At 35.7% G+C, this 22,909-nt stretch overlaps 2 protein-coding genes across 5 annotated transcripts; one reads left to right on the top strand and one right to left on the bottom strand.

The window, feature by feature from the left end:
- The first annotated feature begins 1,322 nt into the window (after positions 1-1,322).
- Positions 1,323-7,650, top strand: ALE2 (Protein kinase superfamily protein). 4 transcript variants are annotated; one of them, XM_088882006.1, is made up of 10 exons: positions 1,325-1,848; positions 2,114-2,173; positions 2,567-2,647; positions 2,923-3,015; positions 3,123-3,187; positions 4,271-4,639; positions 4,718-4,984; positions 5,585-5,974; positions 6,161-6,401; positions 6,697-7,650. In XM_088882006.1, the coding sequence occupies exons 6-10, from the start codon at positions 4,327-4,329 to the stop codon at positions 7,406-7,408; spliced, it is 1,923 nt and encodes a 640-aa protein (XP_088738132.1). In that variant the 5' UTR covers positions 1,325-1,848; positions 2,114-2,173; positions 2,567-2,647; positions 2,923-3,015; positions 3,123-3,187; positions 4,271-4,326; the 3' UTR covers positions 7,409-7,650. The 4 variants fall into 4 exon arrangements, with proteins under 4 accessions (XP_011080134.1, XP_088738132.1, XP_020550558.1 ...); XM_020694899.2 differs by having other exon boundaries at positions 2,047-2,173; XM_011081832.3 differs by lacking the exon at positions 2,114-2,173 and having other exon boundaries at positions 1,323-1,848; positions 3,086-3,187.
- A 2,450-nt stretch (positions 7,651-10,100) lies between these two features.
- Positions 10,101-13,861, bottom strand: LOC105163478 (C2 calcium/lipid-binding plant phosphoribosyltransferase family protein). The gene has a single exon (XM_088881234.1). The coding sequence runs from the start codon at positions 13,455-13,457 to the stop codon at positions 10,398-10,400; it is 3,060 nt and encodes a 1,019-aa protein (XP_088737360.1). The 5' UTR covers positions 13,458-13,861; the 3' UTR covers positions 10,101-10,397.
- Between the last annotated feature and the right edge of the window lie 9,048 nt (positions 13,862-22,909).

Below are 22,909 nucleotides of genomic sequence, written 5' to 3'. Positions count from 1 at the left end.
CAAATAAATACATTTGCAGGTGTATATTGGAGTTACCATTTGATCATTGCCATTCTCATACTTTAAATTAATTAATTTATTTTTATATAATTATAGATTATATATACTATTTGTTTTAGGTATATTGGCATTTTCATTCTTTTTATTATATGAAAAATAATCATTTTTAGATTTATTTTTTTCCGTATTATTTTAATAAAATTTTTCTCTTACGTATTTCAATTATACAATAGAAGTACTGAAACATAATATTTTCAAAAAAATAGATGCAACAATGATGTTAACTTTACCCCGTATAAAGAAGTAAGAAAAATATAAAAAGTTGGTTAGATTTTCATTCAGCTACTTTTTATGCACTGATATTATATTTTAAAATAATATTTGATTACAGTTACACAAATTTGACTTTCTATATTATATTTATCATCTTACGAAAGTTTGTGTAATTATATTGATGACATCAGTATTTCTTGTACAGTAATGGAAATGATACAGTTGCAGATGAAAATTTTTCGGAGGAAGTGAAAGTATAATTTACAAAAAAAAAAGGGGAAAGTATGAATTTGCATTTTCAAATGATGTCCAAGTATAATTTAACCCTGTAAAAATAATTACATCGCACTCCCTTGAGATTTGGTATAATTACATTTAGATTCACTTTAATTTAAAAAATTGCATCGAATACTCATGACGTTTGTTTTTGTGTAACAAATATACCATTCCATAAATCAAAATGTTGAATAAAAATCCATATAAGGATAAGTAGGTCAGAAAAAAAAATTATTTAATTTGCAATGAGCAGTAATAAATCAATTAAGAGCAAATATGGATTTTTTTGAATGTAAGTAAATACAGTAAATTTTGACTTGAGGAAAAATCTATTTGTTAAATGAAAGAAATAAACGTAAAGGATATTGATGTAATTTCCTAAATTAAGAGGAGGTCTATGTAAAACTATTAAAAACTTTATAGAAGGACTGTGGAATTATTGTTTAATATAAGAAGATCCGATCTTCATAAAAGAATGCAAAGATCATCATTAATGTGCAAAAATAAAAAAATAAAAAAAAATTCCTTTGGAGACGGAGAATTTGAGTCCGTACACATTTTAACTGCTGGGATTGTCCTAATTCGATTTTTCTAATATTTAAGAAGTAATAAAAAGACAGATCAGCCATAAAATCCGGAAATTACATTTTTATTTATTTATTAAATACACCGAATATTAGTTCGTCATTGTCACGCGCATCAATGGTGCGTGTACCAGACAGACATCAAGTTTTGGCCGTAGGACACATTGCTGGTGGCTCCACCGTCATTAAAACCTCTCTACCACCTTCTTTCTTTCTCTCTCTCGCTCTTCCCTCCCTTCTCTCTCTCTCTGTCTGTCTTTCTCAAAAGTCTCACCGTCAAGATCTTCTGGATTCTCCTTTCATCTTGCTTTTCAAAGATCCACTTCTCACACTGTTCGACACTCCTGCTGTTTTTTTGCCATTTCTGCTGGAGATTTTTGCTTTGGATCTCCGTCGCACTTCATGGATCTATGAATTGCGCTTGGATTACCCGCATTGTTGTTTGGAGGTAGGGTTTGGTATTTTGGCGCTCTGAATTGCTGGAGATTGGTGGTTTAGTGTGTGGGAATAGATATGCAAACTTATCTGCGTTTGTGGGGAGAAGTGAATGGGAACGTTTGTAGTCGCGGAGAACTTCAGCAGAACCCCAGACTGCTCCAGGAAGTACTCCACGGCGGTGTTCTGGTCTGAGGAAAATGCTTGTGAATTGCATTTTGGAGAGAGAAGATGCTCCTTTTTCTTCTTCCTTTGCTCACTGTGCTTCATACTAATTTCGGTAGGTCTCGCCTTTTCGTTGCTTAATTTTCTTCGAGAACATTAGTTCAGCTTAACTTACATGCTGCTGAAAACGTCGAATAAATATCTGAATGGATATTTTGTTTTTTTAGCTCAGTTAGAAGTAAAATTTTGGATGGTTCCAGGCTCCTACAGCTTCCCTTTCATTCACTAATCATATAATAACCTTTTCATTTAGTAATGATCCAGCTGAGAAAGTTGATTCGTAAAGGTAATTTATGGAATGTGAAACGATGTGGTGCCAGATAATATGCTGCTGCAGCTACTCGTTGATGTAAAACTTCCTTACAAATATGAATAATGAGGTGACCCAGTACTACCCTTATTTTATTTCGTCCTGTAAACTGATGTAACTATATTATGATAACATTCTGTCACCTGAAGGGAGAGGTATCTATGTCTAAGAATTAATTTTTCAAATGCTGAGATACTAGTTAAGTGGACTAGATATTCTTTTTGAGTGCCTTGTATGGAAAATGTTGATGGACTTGTTTGCATGTTACTGCAGGTAAATGCATATCTTGTCTAATAGATTTTTTTTCCCTACCATGAAGTTGGTAATACCACTTTGGATTAGATCCAAGTGACATACTGATAAAATTTATGTGCACTCAATTGCCACAGTTGCTTCTGTTAGTTAACTCATTTTGCCATGGCCTTTGTACTCATTATTGATACAAAACGTTCCTATTGTTCAGGGACTCCTTCACAAGCCATTTACTTGTCTCCATCTCAAGTGCCCCCTCCATTATTAGCAAGGAAGAATCCTCTAGAACATGGTAAGTAACAAATTACTCATTTGTTGGCATGTTGCAGGTCCATTATTTATTTATATTATTTCCTATAGTTTTCTCATTTTTATAATGAGCTTTACTGGATTGAATTGTTATATAAAGAGTCGCTACACATTGAAGCAGGTAAATATGCCAATTGACATTTAGAAGTGATTTTAGATTTATATCCTTCTATTCCTTGATGTGCTCTGTATCATCCCAGAAGTCTTTCGCATATGTATGGGAATGTTAGTAATATAGAAGTTGCTATTATATTGCAGTGACTGCAGCATCGATAAGTACATTCTTTACTGCCCGGAGGCGCCACTTTAAATATTTATCAGCTGCACCAGCTCCGTCCACATTGTCACAAGGTATCTGTTCATATTAATTTCTCATTTAAAAAATTTTCAGCTTTTTTTCTGATGCAGAAGTCTATGTTAGGTCCACTTACTAGTCCTACTGGTCATACCTTGCCCAGGCATCGCCGCCGTGGGCATAAAATCAGAAGTCATGCAGTTTCTCCCTCTCCTGCCACTTCTCCAGGTGGTCATCTAGCCAGTGATCTCTTTTGTCCCTCACTCTATTCTCTGAAATTAAAGTAGACAGGAGTTTTCTGCCCCAGTGTTGCTTATAACAGTCTCGTAAACAAGCATCAAATATTTCGTTGATGTGAAATGATTTGATTCTAGTACATTATAAAACTATATAATGCTGCTTTGTCTGATGAAACTTATAGATATTAGTAGTGAAGACTACTCAACCACCAACATGCTCATAATATTCTCAAACTACAAGGACGTGGTTTACCCCACATGCTTGAAGGTGTAAGAGCAAAACATAACTTTCATGATCAGCCATAATGGTGAAGGGGGCAACCACAAGCAATATCTCATTGTTTTTAAGTTTGCTCTATTGGTCAAGACTCAAAACTGATGCTTGTATTGGTTATTGTCTTATTTAGATTTCTTTCCAAATTAATGCTTGTCTCGGGGTATTCTCTTGTTAAAATTTTTTCCCTTTGTGGTGCTTCTCTTGTTCTCTTTCATACTAGAATATCCTGACTTTCAAGGCGGTGGCACATGCAAGAGAATATGAGATTAAGAGAAATTCATCAGAAAGCCTGAAGTTTTATATGTCTGCAAAGCATGAGTTTTCTCTAAGTGCAAAAATTTGCTTTTGTACAATGAAGTGGATCCTTCGTCATGTCACTTGAATGCAAAAAGACAGAAGAACTTGTTACAAGTAGAGTTCTAGCGCACTTCTCATTAATTGTTTGAACCTCCACTAATTTTATCATCTTATTCTTCCTGTACTGAAACTGGCATCTAAAAGACATGCCCAAACTTCAACTTGTATCTTGGTTGGTCTTCAGGATTTCATTCATGAATTTGTATCACCTGTTTTTCTGAGTTTACTTTCAAAAGAACTCAACGATCCCTTGCATTTGCAATGAGTTAACTGACCTCTTCTATGTGGTGCCTCTATACATAAAGCATTCACTTTCTAGAGCATTATTAACATAGACAATCTGCATTTTCTCACCTTTTCTCCCCTTAATTGTGCTGTCATTATATTTACTAATTCTGCTTTTGTTATCGAGTGGCATTTAACAAGTTAATCTGGCAGGTTGTGGTCAAACCTGTGCCGAGCCACTTACTTCAGCTCCTTTTGGTTCACCCTGCATGTGCGTCTTTCCAATGAGAGTCAGACTTTTGCTAGGGGTGTCCCTCTATGCTATCTTTCCAGAGGTCACTGAGTTAGAGATTGAGGTTGCAGCAGGCACCTATCTTAAGCAAAGTCAAGTAGCAATAATTGGTGCTAGTGCTGACATTCAGAACCAGGAAAGAACAGTAGTTGATATAAATTTAGTTCCTCTGGGTGAGAAGTTTGATAATACAACTGCCATGCTGACTTATCAAAGATTTCTGCATAAGAAAGTGCCTCTGAATAGGACCCTTTTTGGTGATTATGACATAATGCATATTGCTTATCCAGGTAAATTGAAAAAGTAATACATTCATGCTGTACCCTCTGCCCGATTTTTGTCATAAACACTAAAAGTACTTTACACAGGGCTCCCTTCTTCACCCCCATCTGGCATTTTATTTGGTGAGGCTCCCACTGGAAGTGTTGGAAATCAGCAATTCCCTATCACTGCTGATTTTGTTGGCAAAAAGCAGAAAATGAACCCTCGACTTGTCTTCATAATTGCTTTCTCAGCTTTTGTGGTCCTGGTGGTTTGTTGTGCAGCAGTTGCTGTCCTAGTAAAGTGTAGGAAAGCACGCAGGTCATCAAATGCTGTTGGTCCAGTATCCGCACCGCCTGTGAACAAAAGATTTGGTATTCCTTCAGACTTGTCCAAAATGATCTACCTATATGGAGTCGTGTTTTATGTGATTGTGGACACTGAAAATACAAGTACATCTTTATTTCATTAATCTTGCTGCACTAGTAGAACCGTGTCAGTGTGTGAAAGTATTTGTTGTTACGACAAGACTCGGAGTTAGGGGGATCAACAATGTGGAACACATTACTGCGGAAGATGTTACTTTAATCCTTTTTCTGTTTGATTATGAGTGCTTCCAAGAGTATAGTTACTGGCATTATGAATGTTGCTATTGGTATACGGTCATGGCCTGATTTCAAGTGCAGTAGAGGTTTGTATGGTGTTAGTGGGTGTGAAAATGCTAGATTAACATACACGCATTCAATGGAGTCACGTACAAAATAAAGTAGTTCATCTGTGCCTGAACAACAACTTCTGTTCAGTGTCTTTGTCAGAAAATATTCTGCTCAGCTGAACCTGATGGCCCCTCTGACTATGATGTCATATGTGGAGCATTGATGGTCATGCATTTCTCAAAGCATTCAATTTTATTAAAGTGGTTAGTGATTATAAATGTGCTTGATTATTTTTCCCTTTCCAATTTTATGTTGCAGGAATAAGGTCTGTGCTGTCAAGTAGTCCAGCCAGCTCCACATCAGCCTCACTCATTTCCGCCATGCCTGCATCTGTCCTCTCTGTTAAAACGTTTTCCATGGTAGAGATCGAGAAAGCCACAGAAAAGTTCAGTCCCAAAAGGGTGTTGGGTGAAGGAGGATTTGGGCGTGTTTATCATGGGATCATGCAAGATGGAACTGAAGTTGCAGTGAAATTACTGACAAGAGATAACCAAAATGGAGACCGTGAATTCATTGCTGAAGTTGAGATGCTAAGTCGGTTGCATCATCGTAACCTTGTGAAATTAATTGGCATATGCATCGAACAACGAACGCGCTGCTTGGTCTATGAGCTTGTTGCAAATGGCAGCGTCGAGTCCCACTTACATGGTAGGCCTCTTATTTTCTTTGACTTCAGATGACTTAGTCTGTTGCTTTTGGTCTCTTGTCCTCCAGTATTAGGAGGAAAAAAAGGCATGGTGCACCAACTATTATTCTTTGTGCTATTAATGTCTGTCAAAGCAGCATAGCAGAATTTGCATGACCTAGACTGGAATTTGGTTGCTGATGTTTCAGGTGTTGACAGAAGCAAGGGACCTCTCAACTGGGATGCGCGATTGAAGATTGCTCTTGGTGCAGCAAGAGGATTAGCTTACCTTCATGAAGATTCTAATCCTCGTGTTATTCATAGAGACTTTAAAGCTAGTAATGTTCTACTAGAAGATGACTTTACCCCTAAGGTCTCGGATTTTGGTTTGGCTCGGGAAGCAACAGAGGGAACTCATCACATATCTACTCGGGTCATGGGAACTTTTGGGTATGTTCCTTTTTGCAAAAGGTTTCGTTAACTTGCTTCTTATCCAATGCAAGGCTACATTGTAAAATCTCAACCTGAACAGGAGCTGCATGTGCTAGAACTTACTGGGAACATATTCTTTGCTTAATGCTAAAATTATTACGAATAATCAGCTAATTGGTTCTCCTCTTCCTTTCTTTTTTCCTGTGGGTAAGATGCAAAAAACGAAAAAGAGCAGCTCATCAATTTTTCCCTGATGCCCTTCTCCTCTGTATATGATTTTGCTCTCATGTTATCTTGGAATTGTGAACTGCAGGTATGTTGCTCCTGAATATGCGATGACAGGACATTTGCTTGTCAAGAGTGATGTTTACAGTTACGGAGTGGTGCTATTAGAGCTGATCTCAGGTAGGAAACCTGTCGACATGTCACAACCTCCTGGACAAGAAAACCTCGTGACTTGGGCACGGCCTTTGCTGACAAATCGAGAAGGTTTGGAACAATTAGTAGATCCTTCCTTGGCTGGAAGCTATGATTTTGACAACATGGCAAAGGTTGCTGCCATTGCCTCAATGTGTGTTCACCCAGAGGTGACTCACAGGCCGTTCATGGGAGAAGTTGTCCAGGCACTCAAGCTCATCTACAATGATACAGATGGGACATGTGCAGATGCTTGTAGCGTGAAGGAATCCTCTGCTCATGATTCCGATTTCAAATGTGATTTCACGCAGTCTGACAGTAGTTGGTGGAATGCAGGTGGCATTACCCCTCGTTTAACATATGGACAAGCCTCTTCTTTCATAACAATGGAGTACAGTTCAGGTCCTCTTGAAGAGTTGGAAAACAGACCGTTTTCAGCTGAGGGCGGTGTTTCCTTGCCAATAAGGCACGGAAACAGATCAGGTCCTTTGAGGACGATCAGGAGTAATCGAGCGTTTTATAGATTAGACGGAAGTACAAGCGAACACGGGGGCCTTCTCCCAAAACGGGCTTGGAATTATGGCATCGGCTATGAAGCTTCGTTTTAGTGTGTTTTCAGAATGTACAGAATCGAAGAACCATTGTTATTGAGATGGGTGGTTCTTGTTGATGTAGTTTTAGGTGTTTGAAATTGGCGCAATTTCCTTGTGCAAAGAGGGGAAGAGTGGAAGGGCTCAATGGGCTTGTAATTTTGTTAATCTTGAAATTCATCAACATATGAACGAGCTGTAATTTGGAGCACTGATGACGTATATGCAAATGAATGAATACCTATGGTTCAACAGCTGAACATGCAGCAGCTTCATTGAGTTCAACTGTTGTAGCACCGATGAATATGAAATATGTATGAATGCGCGTTGTTGAGGCAAGAGACTGCGAAGGAAGGAAAGATGTGGCTTAAATGCACAATTGGGCCAAAACTGATATACTGGAGTCAGATTTTAGCCCATTTATGTTTCTAATTTGGTCACCCATTAACCGCAAGAAGAATTTAATAAAAGGAAAAGTACCAACCTATAAATTTCGGGAGAATTATACACCTTTTAGTTTTCAAACCGTCAATTTTTTGACAGCTTGGGTCATTTCCGTTTGAAGGCACTTAAAATAGACAGAAAACCTCATGTGAGGCAGCAATGGACCCAAAAAGAAAAAATAAACTCTCTTTCTCACCTTGAATTTGGTATTCTAAATTTACTTGAGAATGAGAAGAAAATTTGTTCTTAGAGCTTCAACTCATTTCTTGATCAATTCTCTCTCAAACAAACTGCCCAATCTTGAAGAAAATAATAGGAATGAAGTTTTTCAATCAATAACCGAAAAAGATCAAGTGCAAGGTGGAAAAGGAAGGTTTTTTCTTCCTCCTTTGCTCCTCACGTACTGTGCACGTGAGGTTTTTTGTTTACTTTAATGGCTCTCAAATGGAAAGGATCAAATCTGCTAAAAAGTTAACAAATTTAAGGACTAAAAGTGTTAAAGCTTGAAAATATCATAACTAAAACAGCATAAGTTGTTAAGGCCGGGGACCAAATTCGTAATTCTCCCGATAAATTTTAATTTCCCATCCACTCCTCACGACTGCTGACGCCACTCTCTGCAGAGCTGATTTTGAGCGCACAAAAAAACCAACAAGTAAAATGGTGCTGCCAATCAGACTACACTAGTACCCAAGCGCCGATCCACCGTATTCCTACTTCATTCTTCATCTTCTCCCAGGCATTTTCTCAAACAGATAACTTCATTTCATCTAAACATCCAATTTAGCGACTTTCCGGAACCATATGCGGTGTTACTGTCAAGTTCTTTTTATGATGCTTTTCTACCGTTTCAGGTTTGAAATGTTGTTATTAAATATGGAGGTAAAATGTTTCATTTTTTTAAAAATATAGGGAGATAAATTATTTTTTATTTTTTTTTTATGGGGTAATTTGCTTATTTATAATAGCACAAGTGTTTGCTTGCATTTTTTTCCATTTTTGGTTTTGTAACATAGGCCATTTGTGTTTTCGTTCTTTAATTTTTTAGGATAGCATTTTGGTCCAAAAGATCTTTTTAATTCTTGAAATTTTAGTCTTTTTTTGGCCGGAGTTCATCATTTTCGCCTGAAATTTTGTCCTTTTTAACTTTCTAGGGTAATATATTATCACGAAAATTAAAAAGATGTATGATCAAATTGTTAGTTTAAAAAGTCAAACAAAAAAAAAAAGGCCAAACGCTCTAAATTACGAAACCAAAAATGCATTATATCCATTGAAATATGTGGTTTGTGTAGCATCTTTTACTTCCTACATGTATGGTATGGTAGGCTATAAAGAACAAAAGTGATACACCCTGATTCCCACATCTACATCACAGTTCAGCGAGTATCCCCTCCCAGTCCCTGCGGAAAGGCAAAAGAATTTCACTAGAATTGGACAGTTGACATGTTTAGTAATGATTGATATCTTGTCCTAAACTTCATCCAATTATTTTATGCTTAAAGAGTGAGGTGAAATTGACAGCAAATGGAGTAGGAACTTTGGGTGGCCGGATGCTTTTAGGAACAGCAGAGGAGATTCCACCCCAAGAACTTGTTGAGACAACTGGTGCTGGTGATGCATTTATTGGAGCTGTCCTTTATGGTTATTAACATTTGCCTCAGATGACATGGATCTGTTTACTACATTCGACCCTTTTCTTGTCTTGTCCCGTGGGAAGTTCTGCAGGCACAAACAGGTCTGGAAGGTGTCGGAATCAGGTACATTCTTAATGTGATTTGTCATTAGCTAGACTCTTCAAATCTTTTGATCGTTTTTAACAGCATTGCTCCAAATTGAAGATGCAGCTCTTTTTCTTCTTTATGGTTTAAAAAGCTAGGGGTAGAGTGCGAAACCACCTTACGTGTAACCATAGAAGTTTCACATCTATGTAAAATGTGCAATATACTTATCACGTGTGTAATTCAGAAAAAATAATTAATTATATAGCATGTGTGTCCAATCATATGGTTGTTAGTGTAAAACTCACTCTAGCATGTAAAGTATCATTTTCTAACCAAACATGTGAATTTAAGTTTTTACCTCGTTCCCAAATGATTGTCTAAACTTCTGAAAATAAACAGCCACTTCCTTTTCCTCCATTTTAAGAAAAAAAAGATAGTCAAAATGAACCTTTCCTACAATCATTTCCAGCCTAGGACAAAACGTTGGGCAATCAATAAATGTTAAAGGGCCCAAGAAAAGATTCAACTGCAGAAACAAAAGGTACTATGAAATTATATGACTGCATATTGAATTGAATAGGCGACCAAGTACAACTGATCACATCCAATTAATTCATTACTCCAAACAGTAAATGCACAGCAGAGCTATCAACCAACCATTACACATTACACAGCTTAAAACAAAAAGATCTTCCTACAACACACAACCTTAGACAAAATACAACAAAAGACTGCCACTACCAACATTTCCTTTTCCCAACTCTAAGTAAAGTAAACTGCTGCTTTCCTACTGTGCAACTTCTAATCACTAACATGTGAAATACAGACAACACTGCATTTCACAACATGCTATCAGCATTTGTGGGCAGCCTCTTGAAGAAGCTAACAGCACTTGAAGGCAGCCTGTTCCTGAACTTGGGAGGCCTCAGATAATACAGACCCCAAAGCGCCACCACCCATCTGATCGGCACTAGGTAGAACCCAAAAGCAGCCAACAAGCAGAGTATCACGAACAGGAACGTCGCTCTAGGGTCGCGCCAACTCAACAACGCTTGGAATCTCTCGCCTTGAGTAGCCATGTCACCGACCACTGTTTGGATCCTTCCAGCCACGCTCCGGAGCCGATCATATCTCATGTGGATAATCTCCGCACTTCGACTTGTGGGGAACGAGTCAAACTCCTCATCCAATTCGTCGGGATGCACGTTCTCTGCATAGGAGAGTCGAGTGTCCATATGGGGCGGGTGGCGCGGCCGGGATCTATATCGCCAGAGCCCCGTTGCAGCCAACGTGAGCAATATGCAAGGAATTATGAGCTCGGGGACTAAGACAAGTACCATGAAGGTGGTCAGGAAAAACGTTGAGTATACAGGTCTGTGCCAGGTTCTTATAGCCTCCAGCAACCTGCTCATAGCAACAAACCAGGACAACACATTTGTGAGTCTAAGGAAATTTGCTTTGCTCTTTCTCATGCTCCACATATGTGAGTCATGATCCAGCATGTACTCGACTACTTCTCTTCCCAATGGGGGCTCGGCTCGACTGAGCCTCGAGGCAACGACGTTCATGGCCTGGTACCTTAAACTGTCCAGTTGACTCACAGACAGTGGCTGCACATAATGCATCTTTGGCAGCAGGGGCATGGTGTACATATGAAGCACGTTAAACATATTAGCACATGAAAACCGAACCGCCAAATGAAGTTCTCCCATTTTCTTAACACCAGAAGGATGCAACATTAGCAATGGATAAGCATGAGTGTATACTCTATCAGTTTCAAGGGTTGATAGGCGGATTCTAACCTTCCCGATCCGAGTATCCCGGTTACCATTTCCAGCCACCATATTCTTGTCAACCCGGGAGTTGTCAAACAGCCCAATGGAGATGACCGTGCAAGGATCAAATACTTCCCAAGTATACTGCTCATTCCATTTTGGAGCCAAGCTGTCAACCACAGTCCGAGTTCGAACCCACTTCTGCCCATACTTAGCAACACAATAGGCGTCTGTGGAGCCACCTTTGCCTTCTTTGATCTTCATAGGCATAAGATTGGTGGCCCCCAAAATGCCAACTTCAAGAACACCAATGTGGGGCTTCCAGAGCTGCTTTGCAGTGGGTCGGACATCACTGCTATACATTGTGGCCTCATCAAGCACATGGTAACCTCCCTCGAGTGAGGCACGAAGGTGAATTCGAGAGGCAAATCTAACAACAGCTTTCGGGTCATTCTGGCTGCTGAAGTGAGTTTCAAGATTGAACCACCTAGAAACCACCAACTTGTCATCAAATCGCCTTTCAATGTTCACAATTGGTAGAATCACCCTCCCAACAACCTCCTCTCTGTTTGGAGCCAAACGATCCTCGACAGAGATCATCAAATAGTCCTCAAAAGGCTCGGCAACCACAAACATCAAGTCCTCATTCCAACAAGGATTCGAGAGACTCCTACTTCCAGTAGGCGAAGCAATTCGAGTCCTTAAAACCTGGTTGCCCACTTGAACTTTCGCAAAAAGCTCCGGATACCTCATCATGTTCATAGAAGCCCCTTTGTCTCCCAATACTATATCTTGTGCTTCAAGGACACCAACCCTCAAATACCAAAGCTTGGGAGACAAATAAACCTTCGACTTAATAGAACACAAACCATCCAAATGCACATTCGCTGCCTTCGAATGCCAAGCCTCAGCAAAGGCCTCATCAGCCTGAGTCCCAAACCATATGGCAACCATCACCTCCCCACATTTAGCCCTTTCACCTTTCTTGTCCTCCATTCTATGCCATTGGGGAGCCAACTGACTATCCGGCGGAACCCTTTTAGGCACCTCATTCAAATCAAACCAAACACGCCCCAAGAATTCATCTTTATTGCCCTCCTTGACAAAAATTTCCACCACAGATGACTGTATGCAATCTTTGGAGAAGGCAAAAACTTGATCCCACTCAGCCATATTCCCCAAAGAAACCCTCTTTGTGATCCCTTTGTAGTTCCCAAGCTTCACCTCTGCAACCAACTCACCACCACCAAACACTGAAATCTCTCTGGCTTTCACAACTCTCACATACAAATACTGCATTTGCTCCACAAGATCATAAGTGGAGCTTGTTTTATCCTTGTTTAGACCACCAAGGTGTGGACTTGTTTCCTTCAAAGCATAGTCATTTGAAACCCCACCACGAACATGACCACCACCATGGAGACCCACAGTGCCGGCGCCGGCGCCTCCGGCCGGAATAACCGGCCCTGGAACAGTAGTAATAACAACAGGCTTAATATCTCCAGGGCCAGGCTCCACAGGCTTTAAATGAGCCTGGTTCTGCAAACCCATTCCCATTTTATTATTCTCTTGCACCATCCCCAACCCCATTTGCTTGGGCACCACCAAGTTCCCACCTTGCTGCTGCATTTTCTTGTTTTTCTTGGAAACAACACCACCACCGGAATTCACCACTCCTCCGCCTTCACCACCGCCATTAATAACCTGTTTTACCTCTTCCTTTGTAGATAAATAAAGCTTCAAACTCAACTCACCTCTCACATGCGAAAAGAGGCTCCTTTTGTCCAGCGTGTAAAGCTGCGGCACTTCCTCGCCTCCTCTCGCTATGCTCGACCCAGAAACCCTCACTTTCCCCAAGAAATTCCTGCTGTTGTTGGACCTCCTCTCGTTGAAAACGTTCACTTCTATGGTGCGGTAAGGCAGGTCCGCGACGTCGTTCACGTGGAACACCAGCTTCTCGTTCCACACGGGGTTCAGGTCCCGGTACTTAACTTGAGTCCTTTGCCTCTGGTTCTCAAACTCAACCTCCACAAACGGCGACGACGAACCCTCCCCGTCCTTCGGCATCAGGTTGTGCGCCGCCACCACCTCCACCACCAGCTTCTCTTTGCCGCCGTTATGCATGGCCCCCTTTCCTTTTCCTTCCTTTCTTTCTTTCTACGTACACAAACACACACACAGAGCAAGAAAGCCCTCAAAAACAAGAAAAAAAAACACACAGAGACAGACAGAGAGAGAGAGAGAGATTGAAACACGGGTGTGATTGTGCTTTGTTTCCTCTGAAGAAGAGAGGAGATGAAAAATGGAATGAGTTTTGTGGGGGCGGGATAGCAGTAAAGAAAGAAGTATGACAGAGAGAATAGTAAGGTTGGATTTTGTGTTAAGGCAGCAAGCACAGCTCAGTTCCCTTATATCGAGCGGCGGTGTCAACCAATCGCCATTACTTCTGATTCTAAAGATTTTGAGAATATGTAATGTTGTAGAGGTGTTGGTGTTGGGGTGTCTCGGCACAGAATCCCACTTCGGAGCGTCATTTATAGGCCAAGAAAGACAGAGAGAGGGAGAATTTAATGTCCGCATTTTGAATGAAATTAAAGTTCCTTCTTATCTCCTCATTTACATTTTACAGTCGAGAATTTTTCAGTTGCTTTCTTGCATGTGTTTGATGAACGATGTTAATTCATCTAAACAAATCAGCATTTTTGTATTATATATACAACAACAAAATTATACTTTTTGGAATTTAAATTTAATTATTTTCTTGAATGATTTACTACAAGAGAATTTTAAGGATACCCTCTTATTGATTATCCGTACATTTTTTAAATTATTGACTTTTTAAATTTGTAATCTCTCTTTTTTCTTTTGTGGGGTTTAAGATTTTGATTCTCAATATCGTTTATAGATAATTTCATCCGAATTAACTAGAAAATGGTATATATGTGTAGTTGACATTAATTTGTCCGTTCATCAAGTAACACCGTTCTCACTTTTTAAATTTCTCATCATTAATGTTTTCTTTTTAAGGTTTGGATTTTTATTGTCGTTGAAGTTCATCGTGTTATTAAGAAATAACTTTTCTTCTTTTTTTGTTACCATCCATAGAAAAGATCGATTGTTGTATATAAACTATTAGTGTTACGTATGTTTAACTTTTTATTTATGGCATTCTTATATTTTCATTTGTATTGTCATGTAATATATTGTGTATATTTTGAAATAAGTTATTATGAAATATTGAAAGATATTTTCACCACGACATGTTATTTATTAATTTGTTATTGATTTTAAAAATTATATTTGTTTACGTTGTAGATTCAAAATAAATGCATGAGAATAACTCAATTTTGGTCGTACTACCTTTTTTTATGTTTTGAATATATTTACATTTCTGTCGAATTATATATGGTTATATATTTATGAGGAAGTTTATTTAGGAAAAATATTCGATGTCAAAATTTGAATTTCAATATGAGATTGGATAAAATTTGAATTGTAGAACAGGTTAATTTTAGAGTAAAATACACTTTGTCCCTTTGAACTATTCGTCATGTAATATTTATCCTCTTAAACTAAAAAAGTAATACTTATTTGGTTGGTTGGTCAAAAATGTCCTTCTTGCCTTGCACAATTATTTTATTTTCAATATATTTTAGTATTTTGCACATTGAATCATCACCAAATTATTTTTTTAATAAATAAAGAATTTACATTAAAAGTGGAATATGAATTAATATATATATATAGTAAATACATAATAAATATAATATAACCAACAACTCATATACGTCTTAACTTTGAGTTTGTAAAAAATAAAATTCATAACTATTTAACTCATTAATTATATTTTTACTTTATTATAAATAAAAGATATTTTTTTCAATTAAATTTAAGATACAAACTTACTAAAAAAATAGAAATTATTTGAACTAAATATATATATGTGTGATATAAAGACAATATTATCTAAAATTTAATTATGAGAGATAAGTATTATATTTATTAGTTTATAGGGTAATTGTTACAAGACGAATAGATCAAAAGGACAAAATTGTATTTTAGCCTCAATTTTATAATGTCAAGCTGTCACAAATTTTAATTAAATAAAAGACATGTATATAAATATTTTAAATTCATAAATATAAAAAATCAAAAATAGAAAATACAGAATGTAGCTTTTGACCAAAAGAGAAGTCAAAAGGAAGAAGAGTAGCACGTATGGGTATATGGTAGGGAAGTAGAAAGGCTGACCCGTACCCGCTTGCAGGAGAGCGCGTGGTATTCGAGTAGCGTGAAGGGGGGGTGGGGGCAGTAGCGCGTGACAGAATCTGCAGAGAATCCGATAAGCATTCAGGCGGGAACAAGGAAAGTGGGATCTCGTCCTCCGAGGTTATACCGGATTGGGTCGGGTCGGGTCAGGACAAGTTTCGGCACTTCCAAGGCGCGTGAAACACGGTTCGTGTTACGCACCTGTGTTGGACTATAGCTGTCTCTCTGGATGAGGCGCATTTGGTAATAATGCCTTCGCCAAAATTACCCTTTTCGTGTTATAGAGAGTTTAATATTTTTAATCTCAAATCTCTAAAATTATTTTAAAATTAAAAAAATAATCAACATATCTAATTTTATATTTGATTTTCATTAATAAATAGATCGTAAAGGCACATATATTCCAAAATCATCATAAAATTAAATGAAATTAGCTCGTTCTTAAATCATCGTTAGAATTATGAATGTATTTATATTTTCTCAAACAACGATAAAATATTTAAAATTTTATCAAATTTCAAAAGATGCAATTATAATTTATCAAAAATTTTATTGAAAATAAATTTGGATGAACTGAAGTGTTGAGCCAATCACATAATTATATTTATCTTGGGATCGATTTTTTTTTGAATTATTAATAATCACATTATAAATCTAATAGTAATTACATTATATAGCGATGCTTTGTGTTATTTCTCTAGTTGAAAATATTGTCATCATTTCGTAATTTTATAAATTTAAATAGGATGAGTTATGATATTTAAGGTATTTTGGGTGTTTAATTTAAATTATGACAAACCTAATCCAAAATAAAATTTTCCTATGACTGCGCCCAATCGTGCGGGGAAATTGAGCTAGCGTGACTCTCATTCTCTGCCAGGCGCGTGGAACTGGATTTTTGAATTTTCTGCCGCGCGGACACTTGGTTGGCTGTCTTGCTCAAGAACTGCTCTCTGACGATGTGATAAGCTGAAGGCTGCACATTCCCTACCTTCCACTCTTTTCCCCTTCGTTTTTTTCTTTTTTTAAATTTATGTGTGTCCAAAATTAAAAGATTTTATTATCACATTTAATTAAACCAAAAATATATATTTTCTTTAATGCTTTTTCAGAATTATTATTATTATTATTGTACTAAAATAATCTATGGATGATTATAGTAATGCTGAATTGCTTTCAATTGTAACTTATGAGACATGGATATGAATACAGCCATACGGATACAATACGACGAACATGGATAAAGCGACACGAAATATGTAAAAAAATCAAAACATGACACAGTATTGATACGGTTATATATATTATATATTTTTATTATATATTATTAACTTTTTATAAAATTAAAATATTGCAATATGAAAAATATTAAGATAAAATATAAAATATGCATGTCTTACACCTACTTGAATGTGGCTTAAAAAATATACATAATCAGTTTATTTTTAAAAGAACGCAAATGAAATATTTCTAATAATTTAAATTAGTTAAATTATCATGAATATCTCTAGAATTTTTAGCAATTTCATCCTAATATTTTTAGTTGAAGACGAGTGAATTAATTCTTTTTGTTATTAAGCCTATAATTTATTTTTTCTTAAAGATAACCCAATTTTTTTGAAATTATAAAAATAAAAATTTTAAATGTGTCCAAAATCTGGCGAACACGTTTGTCCGACGCCATATTCTTTTTTTCTTTTTTAAAAAAAAATTGGACACATTGATGCCGCGTTCGACGTAATTTCGAGCCATGTCTGTGTCCGCATACAATACGTGTCTGACATTACATCAGATAATTTTTTGAAGTATTCGTACATTATAAACCGTAACGTTATAAAATTTAGTTTTTGCTTAATTAAATTGGGAACAATTCAATCTCATTTCAAATGGTAAATTAGTCCATCAATTTGGGGATGAGAAAGGATATATTATTATTCGTTTTACAAAGTAATGTCACGAAATGTGGTGGACCTTGTTACGGCCAATTTAAATACGAATTTGACAGGAAAATTATTTGGCATATTATAAGTAATTTTTTTTAAACATATAAGATCCCACATTGTATCTCAAAATAAGTCATTGAAATTTATGGATAAAATAAGATTATATAAATTTATAATATATTTATTTCGGCAAAATTGTGATTAATTGAAGAAAAAATCGAACAAACTAGTTAAGATTTTGAAAATAAAACGGGAATTTCTTACCCCTGTATATATGTATATAAGTAATTTATAAACTGTTAACGTCTTATTTTGATTCTATAAGCCCAATTTCTGAAAAAATACCATACAACTCGTAACATTTTATGAAATATTTTAAAAAGCTTATAAGTTGATTCGAACACTCACTAAATATTATTTGTACGTTGAATTAAACGTGATTGATGAACTCAATCCTATAAATTAAGCAGAAAACATTAAAGTTCAAATCACTGGACTGTCCTTTAAGAGACAACTAAATAATGGAAATTAAAATTTCACACTTTTATTTTGTAACTAATATAATATAACTATTATTAAATAATCATATCTCATTTAATTAATATATAGTATTTATTTTTGCATATATATATATAAAAAAAAAAAACAAAAGGCATATAGCTAAAGAAATAGGATCAAGTGTACGAGAAGGTCTGTCTATGGGCCCACATCTCAAAAGGATAGAAATGTTTTGTTTTTATTTACTTATATATTTAATTATAATATTTTTAACAAATTGTTTTATTTATTTATTTAAACCCAAAAGTCTGTCCCTCGTCCCCTCTCTGTCTGAAACCATTCCCTCGGCCCCATCAACAAGTTTCAGACACTTCTTCTTGCACACCCTGCCATCCCCACTCGCTTCACTTTTAAGTGGTCCACACTCGCCACGTCGTGCTCGTTCGAACACACGCTTATCAGTGTCTCGTCTTCCCTATTGTCGCTTTAGGTGTTAAAATTCGTGATTAGTGAATTATTATTAACTTTTTGTTGTAACCAAGAAGAGTTGGTTTGTTGGTTATTAGTGTATGATTTCAAACCGTTCAAAGATATATATATATATATTATAAGATATTATTGTCCATATATTTATAAATTTAAATAGGTATGTGTGGATAATAAAAGAACAACTTTACCTTATTTTATTAAAAGAGAAATATTTTTATTTTCTCTTAAAAAATAACTTCGATCGAATTTATTATAAATATCCTAATATTGAGACAAGAATATACGATGGCCATTGATTATATATTTATATATTATGGATAATTACACTCCCATCTTTTAAGATTTAGTGTAATTATACGTAAATTTCATGTAGTTTGTGAAATTACATCTAGGATTTGTAAGTTTGCTTCCATCTAATAAATAAATCACTCCTTTAGTCAAAATTCACCGAATTTATTGATATTAACAAACAACTGGACAGAAAGAAAAATATTTATATTTAATCCCAATTGATTTATTACTGATTTATAACATGTCAAATAAATCTTTTTATAATCAAATTATCCTCACACATCTTCACGCGTCAATGCATATAATGAGGTATATCTTCACCGTTGTAAGGGTAGTTTAGTTGGGAAGAAAAATTTGTTGACCTGTATTAAATCAGTAATAAGTCAATCGAAAATAAATATAAATTTTCATTCAATTTATTTGTGTTAATATTAACAGATTCAGTAAATTTTGGTTAACGAATGAATTTATTTGTTAGATGGAAATAAGTCCAAAACGTATTAAATGCTTTTAAATCACAAAAACTTTATACATAATTACATTAAATTTTAGATGAATGGAGTGCAATTATTCCTCTGGTAAATAACATTTGTTACATGTAAAACAATAAAAGAATGATATGTACGGAATTCTGTTCAAGTATTATTTAATATGAACATTGTAATCCAACCAGCACATCACGAATTAAGTTCAATTTTCATTAAATTGAGTATTATAAGTTGGCATATGCAACTCATAACATATTTACATAAAATGACGAGGTTTATATCCTCAGTTGAGAAATTCAAAACATTTATTGAAAAAATTAATTATTTAATTTATTGACTACCTTACTGACAGTTAAAAATAAACAAATGAATATATCAAAATATGTTACAAAAGAATGCCATAATTGTACCTGGTATAATCATCATTTTGTTTTTTATTTCAAGTATCTTACACATGTTATGTGTACAAAAATTACACTATTTATTTTATTTAAAGGAATATTTATATATATATAGAATGTAATAGAATTTAAAATAAAAAATCCAATCTGATCCAAGATCGAGGTCCTCAACGACCCGGTTGTTCCTTGAAGTAGGGCCCAAGGGAGTATCTCAATCTGGATAATTAAGGTTGGCCTGCACATAAGGCATTATGCTAGGTAAGGGTCGAAACTTAGGTCAAATAGTGTGATATGATAGTAATAAATGCATACTTATAAAATTAATCCTCCATATATTTATAAATGATTATATGTTAGAAACCATACATGCAACGTGTCTACTGGATAGCCATCGAATGAGTTTCGGATCAACGACAGACAATTCTGATCAGTGGATCAAGCGGATCGGGCATTAAAAAGAATGTAGGTCCCTAGAGTGCTTTGGTATTTTCAACCATGAAGAGCATTTTGGTCTTTTTAGACCAATTAAGATCATTTTGCCTCTCAAAATTCATTTTAATTTAGTTTCAACTAAAAACATTCTAGTTATGCTAACGACTTTGTTCGTACGATCTACCTCATGATCGCAACATAAACTCAAAAAAAACAAAAAATGCAGAGTTATGCAAATCCAAACAATCCTCCCACCTTAAAACACAACTCTAATTAACATTTGTTTCTGTCCTCCCTTTGAAAAAAAGATGGAACACATGAAAAAGAGTGAAAGCAATTCCACTGCCATTTTCTCTGTTGAGTTCCTCTCCACAAGAAAAAGAAGTTACACTTTTTCAGACAAAAAAGACCACTTTTTATCTGAGGAAGAAATGTAGAGCAACTTTAAACCTAACACATGAAAATGAAAATTGATGTTTGGTCTTATCTGCATAGTACAATGTGGTCTATTGGTGGATGAAAATGTGTTCAAAGCTTAAGTTAGAAATAGGAGGAAAGATTTTTGGTCTACTTCAAGGGGACATCCTTTTTTTAGGGCTAAGCATGCATTTCTTTGTACCCATCTCTCTGTCCTTTTCTACCTCTTATTCTTCTCTGTCTGTGTTTCTGTAGTAAGAACACATTTCGTCGGATCTGAACTGATTATATAACAAGTATGATTAGTTGTCATTGATTAGTATATAGTTCAAAAAAAGTGATGATTCACATGATTGAGCGGTCTGATCTAATTAAATCTAGTTCTGATTTTAAAAATAAATAAATAAATAAATCTCGTGCGGCGATGGTGTTATCTACTTAGAATAAATTGAACATCTGTTTTTATTAGGCAATTTATGGGCTGATACGCCCATGAAGGTTGGGCTTAGGTATGATTTTGGTGCTTGATGGGCCTGTGGTAGGGGATAAGCCCAATTTAAGTATTTAGGAAGAATTAATCAACAGGATATTTAAGGCCCAATTAAAAAGGCCTGCTAATCCACGTTTATTTGTTTGACATTTATTTTCCTAATCACGATGTGTAATCTATAACTACCAAATTATTAGTATTTGCTTCATTTTATTGGTAATATATGATTTAAATTATCTAAAATACTTCAATACCAGACATGAGAAGATTATTTTATCTATTAATTAACATTTTATTCTATGAAAAAATATAAAATTGATGAAAAATATATTACACATATTGATTTATAATTGATACTAAATTTTGCATGTCTATTGTTTTTCTTAAAAATCAATCTTAAATTTCTTGATTCTTTTTTAAATTTTATTTGTGTCATTACTATGATTTTTAATTAAAATCGTCACACCTGTGTGGTGCGTGCGATTTTAACATAGATCCAACAATTTTGGATTTCGATGATGGACTTGGGCTGATTGAACAAAATAACTTGAGAAATAGGATTTGTAAAATAACACATTAGCACTCTGAAGCTCAAGTTAGTTCCAAATATAAGAATAATTAATTGTAGAAATAAATCGCAAAGAGAAATTGAGATAAAAATAAAAATTTTGTAAGCAAAATATGGTGAAAAGCACGAGTTGAGAGTGACGGCGAAATAACAAGATAATTTTCAGATTCTTGAAGGTGTCCGTATTGAGGGGTGCTCCCTGTATTTATAGAGAAGGAGTTCCTCTTCGTAAGGACTCTATATGTGACCTACATTTCGAGAAAAAAAGGGCGAAAATATGTGAATAAGGCACGATGACATCTCATTCTTGACTTTAGCAGCACATGTTTGGTTGGAGGAGAACTCATATTCTACAAGGAGTTCTTCTAAGTCAATGAGTTCAATTTCTTGGGGGCGCTTTCCTTCTCATGTGCTGGGCTTAAGAAAGTAGGTTTGAGATTCGGCAAGCTTGGGCAAATCTTGGTGTATTGGGCTTCTCTCTTGGGCAGATCTTGGTGTATTGGCTTCTCTCTTGGACAGATCTTGGTGTACTGGACTTCTTTCTTGGGCAAATCTTGGTATACTGGGCTTCCCTTTTAGGCCGAGCTTAATAATTTTTTCAGCACATCGTCCTTGTCATGACCTGGCTTTAGATATTTTCATGAGTCCAATACTTTTGAGCTACACATAACTGCAGAAGAAATAAATAAATTCAAACAACCTCACAAGACACCACTAAAAATAGAAGGATTGCAAATTGCTTGTGTTTATACTATTAAAAAAGAAAAAAGACAATTTTATCGTAGTAAATTTTGAATACTCAAACATGCCATTTAGTTAATTTATTATTTTAAAAAAAATGATAATAATTGATTTTAATATTTTTTAATAATATTACCTTTTTTATCACTTTCTTGTATTTCTTTAGTATATTTCATTTAATTTATTCTTATATAGTTGTTAAGATTATAATAATTTTTAAAAATGTATTTCATTTGATGGGCTTATGCCTGCGGGACAAGCCCAACTTAAGTATCTATTAACAGACTATTAAAGGCCCAATTAAAAAGGCCTGCTAAACCACCAACCCTACCCGCCAACACGTGAGCTTTGACCCGTCAGTTTCGGCGATGATAGAGAGAGAGAGAACACAATCCGCAGAGTTCACGGCTTAGATTGCACCGAAGACACTTCTGAAATCGGGACCGTTGAGTCGTCCGAGTTAGCTCAATCATAACGATGGTATTGTCGCACGTCCTCAAAGCCGTCAAACCATAGATTGTCTAGGGCACGCATCGACGTGCAAATATG

The sequence above is a fragment of the Sesamum indicum genome, linkage group LG6 (genome assembly GCF_026168435.1).
Source record: "Sesamum indicum cultivar Baizhima isolate 11 linkage group LG6, ASM2616843v1, whole genome shotgun sequence".
In the NCBI taxonomy this organism is placed as follows: domain Eukaryota; kingdom Viridiplantae; phylum Streptophyta; class Magnoliopsida; order Lamiales; family Pedaliaceae; genus Sesamum; species Sesamum indicum.
Note: the sequence above shows the minus strand (reverse complement) of the source record. Positions and strands in the feature narration are given on the sequence as shown.

Coding starts and splice junctions, on each gene's coding strand:
- ALE2 (XM_011081832.3), top strand. CDS start 1,800: ATGCTCCTTTTTCTTCTTCCTTTGCTCACTGTGCTTCATACTAATTTC. Junction 4,985..5,584: donor GCCTGTGAACAAAAGATTTG/GTATTCCTTCAG, acceptor TTTATGTTGCAG/GAATAAGGTCTGTGCTGTCA. Junction 5,975..6,160: donor CGTCGAGTCCCACTTACATG/GTAGGCCTCTTA, acceptor CTGATGTTTCAG/GTGTTGACAGAAGCAAGGGA.
- LOC105163478 (XM_088881234.1), bottom strand. CDS start 13,457: ATGCATAACGGCGGCAAAGAGAAGCTGGTGGTGGAGGTGGTGGCGGCG.